At 34.7% G+C, this 15,255-nt stretch overlaps 3 protein-coding genes across 3 annotated transcripts in view; all 3 read right to left on the bottom strand.

The window, feature by feature from the left end:
* Positions 1-284: 284 nt before the first annotated feature.
* On the bottom strand, positions 285-7,581 carry smpdl3a (sphingomyelin phosphodiesterase acid like 3A). Its single transcript, XM_026290668.1, has 8 exons — positions 7,361-7,581; positions 6,104-6,317; positions 5,802-5,946; positions 4,956-5,052; positions 4,430-4,593; positions 4,061-4,241; positions 2,283-2,407; positions 285-830 (listed from the first exon to the last, which is right to left on the bottom strand). Exons 1-8 carry the CDS (start codon positions 7,458-7,460, stop codon positions 525-527), a joined length of 1,332 nt encoding a protein of 443 aa, XP_026146453.1. The 5' UTR covers positions 7,461-7,581; the 3' UTR covers positions 285-524.
* Positions 7,582-7,731: 150 nt separating this feature from the next.
* Positions 7,732-8,861, bottom strand: LOC113120704 (fatty acid-binding protein, brain-like). The gene is made up of 4 exons (XM_026290669.1): positions 8,713-8,861; positions 8,367-8,539; positions 8,132-8,233; positions 7,732-8,022 (listed from the first exon to the last, which is right to left on the bottom strand). The coding sequence occupies exons 1-4, from the start codon at positions 8,783-8,785 to the stop codon at positions 7,972-7,974; spliced, it is 399 nt and encodes a 132-aa protein (XP_026146454.1). The 5' UTR covers positions 8,786-8,861; the 3' UTR covers positions 7,732-7,971.
* A 617-nt stretch (positions 8,862-9,478) lies between these two features.
* The window catches only part of LOC113120701 (cAMP-dependent protein kinase inhibitor beta), a 46,000-nt gene continuing 40,223 nt past the window's right edge, over positions 9,479-15,255 (bottom strand). Inside the window, exons 2-3 of the mRNA XM_026290667.1 lie at positions 13,223-13,391; positions 9,479-10,553 (exon numbers count right to left, since the gene is read on the bottom strand). Coding sequence (XP_026146452.1) covers positions 10,468-10,553; positions 13,223-13,367 — 231 coding nt within the window. The 5' untranslated portion in view covers positions 13,368-13,391 and the 3' untranslated portion in view covers positions 9,479-10,467. The remainder of the gene's footprint in view (positions 10,554-13,222; positions 13,392-15,255) is intronic.

Here is a 15,255-nt window from a genome sequence, read left to right as displayed (position 1 = left end):
AAATAAATTATAATTTGCATAAAGAAAATTAAGTATTCAATAATAGTATTATTTGTTTTATCCTTTAAAATTTATTATTATAATTTTTTTTTAATGCAGCATTACTTTTTATTACAGGTTTAATTACAACAGTAAACAATTATAATAAATATAATCATTAAGTATAATGGCAATTACAAAAAAACATTTTATTATGATTTTGGGAATTTCTGTTGGGAAATTTTAATGCTTAAATGGACATAAATATAAAGTAACAGTGCAAAAAATATATAAACAAAGTTCATGGTCTTAAATTATGCTTTATTTTCTTTATATAAATGAAAATTTCAAATAGCTTTTTCTCCTTTTGGTTTTGGGGTGAAGTGAGATATGTTTTCCTGAGATTCATTCTAGTATTATTATTCTTTAAATAAAAGGTTCCCTGATTTCTTTTAAGTCAAAAAGTTTTAAAATCACATTTTTAGAGAGTTGATCAAGTTTGAAGAGTAATTCAAGTATATACTCTAGAACTGCAACAGCTTACTCTACATGCCTGCTTTCGCAATACACTGGGAGTAGGTTTCTTGATCCAAAAAGTGCACAGAACACACCTGAATCGTTTTGCATAAACCCTCACATGCGAGGCTGAAGTTGTAGCTCACCATAAAATGGTTAAAATACTTGTCAAAGTCTTTGCTCTGTGGCTGCTCGAACCTAAGAGCAAGTTTATGCAAGTTGTGGGGCTGTATGTCATCAATATTAAAAGCCTCAGTCATAATGTATTCCAGCTTCCAGTCTGATTTTTTTTCCAGGTTTGCTTCTGTGAGATTTAAATAGAACTGCCAAATATCCTTTGGAGGGGGAAAAAAGAAAGAGAGAAAGTGATTATTAGAAGGGATGCAATGGAAGAGCCACACTTTGAGCTGGCACCTTGATTAAAACACACCATGTAATTAGAACTGACACTACCATTAATCATTCAGAAACAGGAACTGCACAACGGTGGTGAAGTTAATTAAGCCAAACATTTAGCTTCAAACAACTCAAAATATTTGAATTTAAAGATGCATTTGAACACAAAACACTAATAATTGTAAGGAGAAGGTGCTAAAAGTAATTAACTCAGTGCTTGAACTTACAATTAAATCATAACACTCAATAAAATAAAATATAATTAAAATATAGTAATTGTGGATGGAACTGAACTCAACATTTGTAATATTCTCTCCCAGGCGGTCTATAAAATTTAAATTGTAAGGACAATGTGCTCAAATTAAATAAATTAGTGCTTAAATTCTATTTGGTGCACACTTACCATTAAACCATAATTCAAAATAAAATGAAATAAATACCCTCCATTTTGAAATACTTTCCAGGCTATGTGTCAAGATCATTACCATATTGTTCCCAAATTTTTTATAAAAAGTAATAAAACAAAGCAAAATTAAATAATAATAATCAAATAAAAATCCATAAAATTTAAAGTTGATCATTCTTTAGGGTCTTAATGAAAAGTCTGTAACATACTTTGGTTAAAATGTCTCAATGGCAGTGTAAAACACTCTTTTTAACTGGTCAAAAACAGATCCATTCACCCCAAGCCATTTCAGTGCATGCCCCTTTTAAATGCTAATGAGCTTGGCTCAACCCGCCCCTCTCTTCCATGAGATGACAAGCCTTTTTAATGAGATTCTAAACTTTAGCTGCATTTAGCTACGGAACTTGCTAACTAGTACATTATAAGGAAAGACTATTGGCAAAGATTCATAAAAAGAAATATTCAATTCTTCTGTAGGTTAAGCTGGATCATGAATGATTTGTGCAAATATAAACGCATTTAAGTAGATTGTGGGTGCATTCCCTTCAAAAGCTAAAGTAAATCACTGCGTCTACAGTGGCTCAGACGTCGGGAGTGAATGATGATTGCTATGTTCATTATAACATTCAACAACAAATCACTTAGAATCACTTGTCTACACCTGCTCCGGCATTGAAACAATGATTTCTGACTGCTCACTCGGGGCAGGTCTACATTAAAACAATCACGTTAGTCAATAGTCATGGGAGGAGCCTGTGAACTACCTCACTCTGCCAATAATCTCAGAACAGCCTGATCTGAGAAAGTTATCATGATTATTTGGGAATTATAAAAAATAAAAAAAAACACTGGGTGGATTTTTATCATTATTGGGTGGATGTGTACAGTATATGCACTGCTAATACACATTTATGTTCAGACAACATGAAAAAATTGATTTTGCATCCGATGACCCCTTTAAACTTGCTAGCTGGTGGACACTTACCAGTAAACCATAGTTCTCAGGGTGGTACAAATATGCACGAACACCAGGATTGTTCGAATATGGCTCCAATAGATTTTTGATAGGTGTAACAGCAGGTGTGACAAATATGGAGTTCACAGGTTTCCCTTGAATAAAAGTATGAATGGGACATTAATTAGTATGTTCAATGGCCTGTATTCATAGTATAGGCTATCAGATTAACCTACCACAATCTGAGCAATAAACTGTCTGTCAGAGCAAGTGGAGCAATGTTTGTTTACATACTATGTGTGTGTATATTTATATTGTGTGTATATATATATATATATATATATATATATATATATTAGGGGTGTAACGATACGCATATTCGTATTGAACCGTTCGGTACGACGCTTTCGGTTCGGTACGCGGTACGCATTATGTATACCGAACGGTTCGTTGGAGTAATTAATTATATTTGAAAAAAAAAAAAAAAGAGAGAGAAAGAAATATAATGATATGCGTTCAACAAGGTAGCCCAATAACCCAAACAACGTAACAGGCAACGCCCCTGACACTCCCGAAGAAGAAAAAAACACCAACTTATATGTTTATGTTAGGCTACTCAGCAGGCGCTCGCTCACTCAGTACGCGCTGAAGGCTCGTTGCAAAATAGCCAATGCGTTTAACAGACTAGAAATGAGAAGATCCTCCAATAACCAACAGGTCTGGTGTTTGGGTGCACTTTGGATTCCCTTTAAGCTATAATGGTGAGGGCAAGAGTGTGGGGGATAAAAAAACAACGGTATGTCGCATCTGCAACATGACAGGGTACACCAGCGGGATTACAAAAAAAAAAAAAAAAACAGCGGGAATATCTGGGATATATGCGTCAGTACTATCTGGGAAAAGACGAAAAAAAGGAGAAACATGCACGCAGCAAACTATCCCTGCAGCATTTAGACACTATAGCTTACAGGGAATCCAACCCAAACACCAGACCTGTTGGTTATTTTAGGATCTTATATTTCTGGTCTGTTAAATGCATTAGACATTTTGCAACGAGCCTTCAGCGCGTGCTGAGTGAGCGAGCGCCTTAGGGGCCGTTCACATATCGTGCCTAAAAACGCGTGGAAAACGCTAAGCGCGTCTTTCTCCTGAGGCGTCTGTCTTTGCTAAGCAACAATGACGTGCTCTCTCCATGAGACGCGGAAATTTCAGCGAAGGATAAATGGATTTGCAGCTCTAAAAATCGCTTGCAGTAGCTCTGCTACTGAATTTATTTCAAAATTGCAATCCATATACAACTATGATCAGCTGTTCCTTCATCTTGGCTGAGCTCTCAACGTTGTTACGGGAAAGGATGAAGCTGATTGGTTGGTTCTTGTCACATGACCCGCGGTGTGCTTGCGGCATTCTGAAAAGTTGAGATGTTTTTACATTTTGCTGTATCTAAAACGTATCGAACCGAACCGAACCGAACCGTGACATCAGTGTATCGTATCGAACCGAACCGTGAATTTTGTGAACCGTTACACCCCTAATATATATATATATATATATATATACACACACACACACACACAAGGAAAAATATGTTAGATTAATGTATAAAATAATAACTTATGTAATCTAAATTATATACAATTATAAACATACATACATTTAAATATATACGTGTGTATCTATATATACACATAATAAATATACACGTAAACACACATATACTGTGTAATGTAAAAATAAATTTTTACTTTCAATGCGATTAGTAACGATTAATCGTTTTGTTGCCCTAGTTCTGAGGCAAATTCTATTACCTTGTTGATCCAGCAGAACCATTATGCTGTCTCGATGAGTGTGACCGTAGAACTGACCCTGAACGACGTCACTGTAGGTGCGAAATATTTTGACCAGTTGTTCATTGTAGCTTTCCCGGACAGCTGTTGTATTTTTAGCATAGGGTAGGTAACCGATGGGGACGTGAGCAATTACATAGACCTCAGAGGAAAAGAGGACAGTGAAATTAAGGTCAGCAGTCATTCACACACCACTGCTGTCACTTACATTGGCATACCATTATGCAAATCTTAATTTACAGTCTTGTAATAAAATGACCCTGTATGATCAGTGCAGCGGGTTCTTTCTAAAAATAAAATGCCTTGTAAAAGCAAACAGAATATACTCACCTTCTCCAGCTTTTGTCTTGACAGCTCAAGTGTTTCCTGCAGCCACTGGAACTGCCCAGCAGGGTCAGTCATATTTACTGTCACTTGATTAGGACTGTAGTACAGGTTTGTGTTGAGACTAACCAGACGGAGGCCAGGTTTGATTACAAGAGAGTAAAAGCCACCTACATGCAAAGAAGTGAAATACAAAAAGCATTAGCTTACTATATTTTCACAGCTAAAGTCCACTGTTAAGTGTGCATACCACATTCCCAAAGAGAGAGAGAGAAAAAAGCTTATATTAATAAGAAATATTTGTGGGGGAAATATATGTATAGTTTTAGTTAGTTTAGATTTAAATGATTACATATATATATATATATATATATATATATATATATATATATATATTAAACTGTTGTTTGCATCTAAGTACTTTAGCATGGCTAAAACTCTGTATTGAATAATCGGCTTCCATTATCTCCAAATAATCAAATAATTTAAAAGTACACACATGTAGTGGAAAATCTTCATTGTTATCAGTTACCTTTTTGCAAAGTAGCTACAGCTTCTGGGTTCAGCCACGGAGACCAGAGTTTGGCTACAGCATCGTAAATTGCATTTGCAGATGTTGGCAACTGATCCTAAGATGTTTTAAAGCAAGATTTAAAAAAAAAAAATATTTTTTTTTTAAAGATTCAACACAGCAAAAAAACATTTCAGTAAAAGACAGAGCAAGAAGGTTACGAAATACTTAAACTTCCCATAAATATACCTATAATCTACCCATAAAAATATTAAATCAACAAAAACATTGTTTTCAACATTGATAATAATACTAAAATAAAATTGAGCACAAACTTAGCAGATTATAATGATTTCTGGAGGATCAAGTGGCACTGAAGACTGGAGTAATGGCTACTGAAAATTCAGCTTTACTATCACAGGAATAAATTGCATTGTTAAATATATTCAAAAAGAAAGCAGTTATTTTAAATTGCAAAAAGAAAAAAAAATCTAAATATTACAATCTTTACTGTATTTTGTTTAAATAAATGCAGCCATTCAGTGCCACAGATAAAGTGTGAATGTTTTAAACGTTTTTCGTCATATTTATTTGCTTTTTAATTTTATAAAATAAAAATCTATACAAACTATTTAATCAAATATTATTATGATTGATATATATATATATATATATATATATATATGTGTGTGTGTGTGTGTGTGTGTGTGTGTGTGAGAGAGAGAGGTTTTTTTTGTGTGTACACAAGCAGTATGAAAATTATCCATTCAAACAACCCAAAACATTTGGACTTTATTTGACCCCACAACTGTTGTCTTGGATTGAATTACTAGCCAAAAATGGTAGTTGCCCTTTGGATGGAAATACCTGTGGCCAGTAGTCGTGGTTGCCCAGGGCAGGATACACTGGCAGCTGTGGGAAGAACTGATTTATGGTGTGAGTCATATTGGCTATAACATTAATGACTACATCAGTGGACAGTTCTTCTTTCGGGACATGAGGAGGGCTGTCTCTGCAACGAGGGGCACAACATTTAAAGAAAAAAAGTTAATCGAAATATTAAAGAAACAAAGCCATGATGTGTTCATTAGCTCCCAAATAATCTAAATGTAATAAACCAAGTAAAATCACAGAATGGCTGCAAGCCAGTAAATAAGACTGCTTTATACCCTGTCCATATAATGAACTCAGGCTGCAGGTCTGCTTGTTTCATGTAACTGAATGCTGAGAGAATGAGCTGGTACGGAGAATCACACAGGAAATCACCAAAAACTCCTGGGTCCAATGCAGGAACACCCTTAGAGGAAAAACAGACTTTGCTGTGGTCTTCTGTGATATGGTAGGTTGGATCCAAGTGCAGGTCTGAGATATGCCAGAATTTAGCTGGAATTTAAGATGCTTGTGTTACATTCATTTCACAGATATGTACAATACTCCCCTTACACTGTACACTTATATGTCAAATATTGTGTCTTACTCAGGATCTGTGGAGATATTTCACTGCAAACCAGTTATAAAGCTAAAGCATGACATGCTTTCAAAGTGCACTGAACTTGAAATAATTAATTCTTAATGAATGCTTATGTACTCTTTAGATCGACTTCCTCATGCAAATATATAAAAAAATAATAATAATAATCTTTTTTTTTGACCAGTAGACAGATATTATTGGCTGACTGTAAATGTTAGTAACTTTTTTTTTGTCCCGCATAAAAAACCCTGAAACAGCATTATTTATATATAGCAGACATTTGAAACCAGAAGTCTTGTTTACAGTAATTGCTCTTAAAATGTGAAACATTGTGAATATTTAGTTAAAGGTATGAATACATGCAATGCACTTGTTGCAGGTTTTTATTTTATTTTATTTTTTTAATAAATTTATAAAGTTGTGTCAGTTCTGTTTTTGCTTGATCAATGTGGTGTATGGTGTGTAGATTGATGTAGAAAAAAATAACTGTTTAGCATTTAAGGCAGAAACATAAAACGTGAAAAAAGGAAGGGGTATGAATACTTTCGCAAGGCACGATATATATATATATATATATATATATATATATATATATATATATATATATATATATATATATATATATATATATACAAATATTACAATAGCTCAATACTTTTTATTTTATGTTAAGAGATCGAAAGTTCCGCAAAATTACTGGTAACGACGAAACCTGCGACATTTCATTTTGGGAAACGGACCCATCATTAACAACAACAGGCCCTTAAGATGGACCACTGTAAATATATACGGATCTGACTCAGTAGAAGAAATGACAAGGAATGTCTGTTAAAACATCCAAAGAAAGACAAGCAAATGCAAACGCAAGAAAACTGTGTGCGCCACACAGAACAAACGCATACATAAAGCCAACTTCAGGAGCCATGAAGTACCTGACGTGACTCTGAACACTTACGTGCGCTCTGCAGGTGTTTGAAGGCATTATTAACCGGCGCAGCAGAAACCTGCAGGTTCCAAACATGACCAAGCAAACATAATAAAACGAGTAAAGCCATTCCTGCGAGCGTCTGTATTGTTAAGCCGTGCTTGTGTAAACCAAAACAGGAAAAACTGGCGGCACTCACGTGACGCTTTGTTTGCGCAACCTTCTGCGGTCACGCGCACTGATTGGACATCATAGCTACACATCATCGACACACCTTACTCTATATACAAGTATAGCACAGAAACATATATTTAAATTAATAAATTGTGAAAATTACAAAACAACTGTCTGGCCCCAACCTAAAAAATCTTACTATATAGACTAAATTAATAATAACAGTGTTCACACAAGCCATTTTTATTTTGTCTGTTTGTTTATTACAAATGAATCATACTGACCCAAAAGTAAAAAAAAGAAAATTTTTTTTTTAAATGGATTCAAAAACATTTGTAGTCCATGCTTTTATAGATGTGGAGGAATGAAGTGCCAAGTTTTTCTTTCTGTAAAGCATCAATGCACGTCGTTGCTGCCTGTCATGTTGATGCCTGGAGAAGGACAAATCCTCATAATGTTCCCCAAACTTATGCTTTTTCATAGTTACGCACAGCCACCACGTCCCCAAAGGTGAGTTTCTAAAATAAAATTGAAATCAGCAAGTATTAAAGTCATCAAATAGCACTGTATGAACAGTGAAGAGCTAGTGTTGAGTTAATTTTCTGTAGCCTTCTGAAAGAACCTTACAATCACCATCTTCCCGTCTTTGACCTGCCGGACATGGGTGGTCTCTTTTCCATCCCACTTCTGCACATGAACAAGCTGGTCTCCATCCATCACCACAGTGGACTGGTAAAAAGAACACATCACTGTGCATTCATTTCAGACAGAACACGTCTCCTATGAAATGGGAATGTATTGTTCCCTGTGATAAAACTTCCCATTAAATCATGTTATGTTACACATTTTTTTCCAAACCCACTTTACAGTGTCGGTCATCTAAGGTGGTCTCATCAAACTCCTCTCCCAGTGTGAATGAAATCTCAGTGTTCTTTAAAGTACTTTGTGTTTTTACAACTACTTTATCTCCCTCTTTAGAGATGATGTGCATTGGTTTAGTCACACTTCCAACTTGTCTCATTGTAAACCCAACACCTTAAAAAAAAAGAAAAAAAGAAAATTCAGATGCATTGAATTCATGCAATGTTCACTGAAACCAGGGTATGTAATACCCTTGGGATGTGTCTGTTATTCAAATAAAAATAAATGCCGAAATAATAAACTGTATTAATAATTATTATTACTGATGCTATAATGGTAAAACTTACCTAGAGCTTTCATATACTCATCAAAGTTGTCACTGCTGACCAGTTTCCATGTGCCACAGAAAGCATCTACCATTTTTTTAAAATAAATTTTTTTTCTGCTCAATAAACAAATTGTAAACTTTAAATTAACTCTCGCAGAAAACGCAGCTGCATTTTCTCTTAAATAGCTTTTTTTCAAGCTCCAAGACAATGATTAAACAGGAGTGGGAGGAGTCAAGCTTCCCATTGGCTGTTAGTCAAAACTAAAACATTTGATTGACTGCTGAGCTTGTAAAAGATTTTCATACGCTGTATAAACCAATTTGCGTTTCATTCAAACAAATGTTTTGTTTAGTAACATTAACAGCAACAAAATGTACATATCGCATATATATATATATATATATATATATATATATATATATATATATATATATATATATATATATATACACATACATACACACACACATACATAAAAGTATTAATTTTTATGCTCTTAGTTCTACAATCCTATTTTAAAGTTGAAATCAAATGCTTTATTTTCAAAACTTTAAGAGCAACAACATTTTACATATACCATAACAGACACATACAGTATATAAACTACTTACATATATAGAAATGTATTTTGTTTTGTAATGATATTGTTTTTTTTCCTAATTAAAATTTACTTGAATTTTGTGATTTGTGTGCCCTTATATTATAAAATATCTTTGGTGTCCTCTGCTGGTTACATAAATCACCAGCACTGGTCCACAGTCCACAAAAAAAATTAAACTACAAAAACTAAGTACATGATTTATTGTAGTTTTTAAACATAGCATAATGGCATTTTATATGTAGCTTACAACAGACAAAATGATACAAGATTTATGGCCAGGTAAAAAATGAAATCAAATGTAATTTTCTGATGGAAGCATGATGAAAGGATGAAAGAGAGGAAGAACAACAAGTCTCCACAATAGTGTTTTTTCACTGCCATCGACACCAGTAATGAAATATCTGAGACAAGCACTTTAGATGACGTCCGAATGACATGACCACGGATGTTTGCAGATACATCAGACAGCTAACAATCCAATTTCAGCTCACGCAGGGCAACACTGACAGCAGTTACGCACAAAACAGAAGGCTTTTACTCAAAACTAGCAAATATAATGTACAATTCTGTATTTACAAGAAGAACATTTCATATTTCATGTTATACAGCACTGATTCTTATCCTCTGGCTAGAATGTTAGCAATGCATATCTTTACAATACAAAACACAGAAGATGTGGTGTTGTACAAGGACAGACAAATATCGTGAGATAAAAAACTTTACTTACATCACCAAATGGAATGTATTTACTTTTTTGTGCAAAAAGAGACATTTTTGCCACTACATGTCAACATTCAGAGAAAACTGCTATTATGGAAAGTCTGAAACAATATGTTCATTTTTAAAATGGGAAAGCAGGTCACATCTGTTTTCATAAGACACACAAAACAGCCGGTCGTTAGGAAAATCATGACAGCGAGTCTTTGGGAAAAAAGTCAAATTTGACAAAGTCATCGAGGTATGAAATGAACAATCGTTGGTATTTGGAAAACACAATTTCAGATGAATTCCCGTAATAGGAATGAGCTGCTTTCCCACTGGCCCACGTCCGAATGCCAATCATAGGTGGTCTCAATGTTGCATAGCACAGAGTGTAACAGTTGTTTGGTCAAGGGGACAAGAGCAGGGGCAGGTCATGTGTGAGTCTCTCATGAGGTCAGATCACTGCCGAGTTATGAGCCCTCTGTCTTTGCCCCCTCTGTGGCTTCTTTAGGTGGGTCGGACGAGGACGAGCTATCTCCTCCCTGTTCGCCATCATCTGCATTGAGGCCAAAAATACTCATTGAATGAATTTGTTCTTTTAGCAGACATGTTCATCCAGAGCAATTCAATCACAAGAAAATAATCACAACGAGAACCACATTAGGCGAATTCAAAAGAAATTAGTTCAAGGAAAGTGGATGTTGATTTATAATGTCGAGCCACGAAAAGGGAAATTTAATGGATGTAATACATTTAGCTCTTTCCTCACATAAAATTACAGTATAGAAGTCAGAAGATTTGGAATTTATGTTTTTTTCAATGATTATTTTGTCTGTAGCTCTCAAATTTAATTTTTGGCTATGTCTTCTATGACAGTTCATGACATACTGGAAATAATGGCGTCAGTTATAATTGCATATGCAATGACTATAATTGCATTAGTATAGTCAAACCTGCTGTGACAAATAATATTACCATTTTTTTTATTTAAACCAAGTGTAAATGAGATTTGAAGGCTCTAATTTGAGAAGAAAAAGGGACATTTTGTTTGTTCCTCACACAAAGATACCATATAGTTTTAGAAGATTTGAAATATAGTGTACAAGTTGTATAAACCAGGGGTTTTAAAACTTTTTTGTCTCTATTATTGTCTCTGTATATGAAAGCACTTTACGATGCACTTTTAGGAACAAATCTGAAGAGAAACACAAAATGTTGACTGTAAAATAAATTAATTTTCATTATTTCTGATCAGTCTTTGTAAGAGCAAACAGCAATAATGCCAAATTCTGTATATTTTCACTTTTTATTTACACTAGCTATTTTTCTCTGAACTTTACTGCAGACCCCCTAGCAGTAGGACTTTATTATAGTTACATGGTGATCATTCATTCTTTCGGGAACTTGTACAGTGCACTTGGACAGTATTAATCACCATCTAATTTTATTTCATACGAGAGGAAGATTTCACTCTTTGAAGTTGGCAAAAAACAAAAAAAAATTTGTACTAAAAAAAAAGACAATTCCATTTTGTAGGACAATTACAAGAAAGGCCACAAGATGGCAGAAGAGGTTTATGATTCACCAGGACTCAGTTTCAGAACATAGCTTTCATTGCAAAGACATTCTGGAACAACATAAGGGTAAGTAAATGATGACACGATTTTCATTTTTGGGTCAACTATCCCTTTAAGACACTAGCACAGAAACAGTATTGTCTTTATTATGATTTAAAACAGGAAACAATTATGTATGATGTAGAATAGGCAGCAGATTCAGCACTGCTGAGAATCTCCAGCATCATCACAAATCACTCATGGAATATAATTTGCAGGGATCACACGTGATGCCTTTGAGGCTTATAGATAACAGAGCAGATCAAAAGTGTTTGACTGCAGGCAGTTATTGATGCACAGGAAGGTTCACTCATGATCTGATCCTCAAAAGAAGGCATTTTGAATTCAGTTTTATCAGAAGTGTATGTGTTGAAGCAAGGTCATTGCCTAGAGGTTTAAATCGCTGATATCACTCTTTCTGAAGTTTTTTAGTTTAATATTGATGATATACTGGACACATGTATCAACATCTGTCTTTGAAAATCACAGGTTTTCACCAGCTATCACAGAAACCATGACTAAGGAATGGCTTTCTGACAGCATCTGGTGGCAGTCTAACTTCTAGCCAACCCCCTGATGACAGCTCGATCACACAAAAGCACTTAAGCGTTGAGGAAAGTGTATATGTGAAGACAGAGTGCTCTTTTCTCTGTAGAAAAGAACCTTTTAAAGAGAGGTGCTTTTGTCAGTCACAGCTAAGTCTCACACACAGGGGCTTGATTAGACTCTGCCAACATCATTGCCCATTATAGACATCAGAGGTCCGCTGCATAGATTAAATTAGCCTTGTTAACTTATGCACTGAACTAGTTTCAAGCTCTGTTAATTGCGTAATTCCCTTGCATAAGTTTGCAGTTTAATTACACTGCAGTATTTCATTCAGGTCATGTACTTTTATGCATACTTTTAATTCAAATTTTATTTATTTTTCCTTTTTCTTTGCTAATTATGCATTTGTTATTATTCTGCTTATGCATTGCTTAAATCATTTTAGATATTACATTCTCTATATTTACTCTCTTAATTATGCATTTGTAAAGTACATTTATTCTTAAATTACAGTATTTGAAATGTGTGATATAAATAAAGTTGCCTTGCTCGCAATCGCCAAAAGTCTATGCATAATTATCATTTTACATTATTCATTAATGTTCAAAGATTTCGGTCTATTATGCTCAATCAGACAGCATTTATTTGATAAAAAATGCAGTAAAAGCAGTAATAATGTGAAATATTTTTACTATTTGACAGTTTTATGTTTGAATAAAACAGGTTTTTTTGTTGTTGTTGTGGAAACTGTGATACTTTTCTTGTGATTATTTGATGTAACAAAAATCTTTTGTAACATTATAAATGTCTTATGTTTAAAAGTTTAATAGTTCAGAATAAAAGTATTAATTTCAGCTGCTGATATCCAGTAAAATCCTATCCTTGTGAACTACAAGGCTTGTTTTCTTTCTTTTTTATTAATTGCATTATTATCACTTATTTTTCCCATAGTTTGCCTAGTCATGATGCTGATCTTGCAAGCACATACTTTTGACTATTGGCATGTACATTGAAACTAATGGACATCAAACCCAGTTAACCAAAAGACAACATACAGTACCTCCTACTGAAAGCTCGGCTAGTTTATCGGGTAGGTCAGCAGCTCCAGGACCAGCGGTGGAACCTAGAATATCTGGCAATGCATTCCGCCGGCCAGTCCTGCCCGTGGCTTCAAAGTCAGAGACAACAGGTTCCACATCAGTCATCTCTGGTGGTCTTCATAGCATCATCTGAAACAAACCAAACAAAATGCACTGAATGATATCTGAATGCAGTGAATGATATCTGAGGGTTAAACTAGAGAACTGTTTGAAAGTTCTTTAGAAATTCTACACATAGGATACAATACTTCTTAGTAGAACTCAAAAAATAATTCAATTTTATAAACTCCTCCTTCCTTTGAAACACAAATTAAGATATTTTTGATAAAATCCAAGAGCTTTCAGCAGCGTAACATGTAAGGCCCAGAAATGTAGTAAGGACATCGATAAAATAGTCTGCCTTGTTTGCAAGCAGAAGAAATGTGTGGAATAAAGTCATTATTTTTGTTTTCTTTGCACACAAACAAAAATCACATAGCTCATAAAATGAACTGATGTCACATGCAGTATTTTACCGATGTCCTTACTACCTTTCTGGGCCTTGAATGTGGTAGTTGCGTTGCTGTCTATGCAAGATCAGAAAGCTCTTGGATTTCATCAAAAAAATATCTTATTTTGTGTTCCTAACATGACCAAATGTCTTACATGTTTTGAACGACATGAGGGTGAGTAGTTAATGACAGTAAATTTTCATTTTTGGGTGAACTAGCCCCGTAATTGGTAGATATGATTACGTTAGTTTTTTTTTTGTTTTTTTTCAATTCTGAGTGATTCATAATGCAAAATAAGATAACCAGCTCGATCAGGACTAGAGTTTTACGCTCTCTAATGAAAATGAAAACGTTGCTTCCCATGCAAAACCAATGATGGCTGTCCTCTATCATTGTTAATCGATCAAGAATACAAAAATAGCAGCAGCACAAAATAAGCAGTGTTTTTTTCTCTACTGCATCTAAACTGAGACTGTCCTCCTCTCCAGGGAGAGACTGAACCGAGTCACTGATTACTCCTTACCTCCCCACAAACCGCTCACTCACCCTGCTTACCTTCAGCCGCATGACAACTTCCCTCATAATTTCCTCATTGCGTTGTCACTAAATGGCCTATTAGGGGATTGTGTTTCATATTTACCTTTCTCTACGCCTCATTCAGATGAACACACTATGCAAGGCAGAGTGGCTTTCAGGAATTTGGCAAGCGTCCCTTCTGCGATGTACACCGTGTCAAGGAGGATTGCAAATAGCATTCATTGTGCTGGCAGTACAAGACAGAATTTCCAAACCGCTAGGCAATGCCTTCAATCAGCAGAAACACTTGATTAGCCTTTAGTTAAGTGATTCTTTAGTCTGAGCGTCACTGAATCAGATGTGACTCTACACATAGCTCACGGGGGAAAATTCACTACTGGAAAGAGCAGATGGGAATGTGGGAACAGATTGACTGATAAACTGCACCGTCAGCCTGACCAAAAAAACTTTTATTCGTATCCTTAAAAATAATAATAATAAAAAAATAAAAAAATAAATAAAAACAGATGGCTTTGCTTATCAGACAAAAAAAAAAAAAAAAAAAAAAAAACGATGATCTCTGGGTCAGTTTGATTCTATGAGAAACCTCCTGAATCGTCCTGATAACTTATCAGTATTTTTTAATACTTTATAAAATAAAAATATATATTTCACTGCATCTGTTAGTATTTTTCCTTTCTCAGAAAAAATCCATATCCTGCCTGGCTGAAACCATTATTACAAATTAGATGGCACCACTGCAGCTTAATCATAAAAATTTCCAATCGATATTCATCCGTGCTACCCCGGTGCTAAATTTAATAGAATCAAAACATCACTTTTGCTAATGAGAGCTATTTAGTTGGATTCAAGCTGGCTTTTCTTTACATATTCAATCTGACCATGAAAATACCTTTTGTTTTAGATGCAAAGGAATTCTATAAATTGAGTCATGGACTATCAAGGCTATTTTTGCACCCATAAAG

Source organism: Carassius auratus, chromosome 20 (assembly GCF_003368295.1).
Source record: "Carassius auratus strain Wakin chromosome 20, ASM336829v1, whole genome shotgun sequence".
NCBI lineage: Eukaryota > Metazoa > Chordata > Actinopteri > Cypriniformes > Cyprinidae > Carassius > Carassius auratus.
The sequence above is the reverse complement of the archived record's forward strand: the minus strand, read 5'-3'. Positions and strand labels throughout refer to the sequence as shown.

What these genes read in the sequence shown, in the direction of transcription:
- LOC113120704 (XM_026290669.1), bottom strand. Translation starts at nt 8,785, where the DNA reads ATGGTAGATGCTTTCTGTGGCACATGGAAACTGGTCAGCAGTGACAAC. An exon ending in TAGATGACCGACACTGTAAA is followed by an intron (nt 8,234 to 8,366) that starts GTGGGTTTGGAA and finishes TCTTTTTACCAG; the next exon opens with TCCACTGTGGTGATGGATGG. An exon ending in AAGACGGGAAGATGGTGATT is followed by an intron (nt 8,023 to 8,131) that starts GTAAGGTTCTTT and finishes ATTTTATTTTAG; the next exon opens with AAACTCACCTTTGGGGACGT.
- smpdl3a (XM_026290668.1), bottom strand. Translation starts at nt 7,460, where the DNA reads ATGGCTTTACTCGTTTTATTATGTTTGCTTGGTCATGTTTGGAACCTG. An exon ending in CAAGACAAAAGCTGGAGAAG is followed by an intron (nt 4,242 to 4,429) that starts GTGAGTATATTC and finishes TTTTCCTCTGAG; the next exon opens with GTCTATGTAATTGCTCACGT. An exon ending in CTGAGAACTATGGTTTACTG is followed by an intron (nt 831 to 2,282) that starts GTAAGTGTCCAC and finishes CCCCCTCCAAAG; the next exon opens with GATATTTGGCAGTTCTATTT.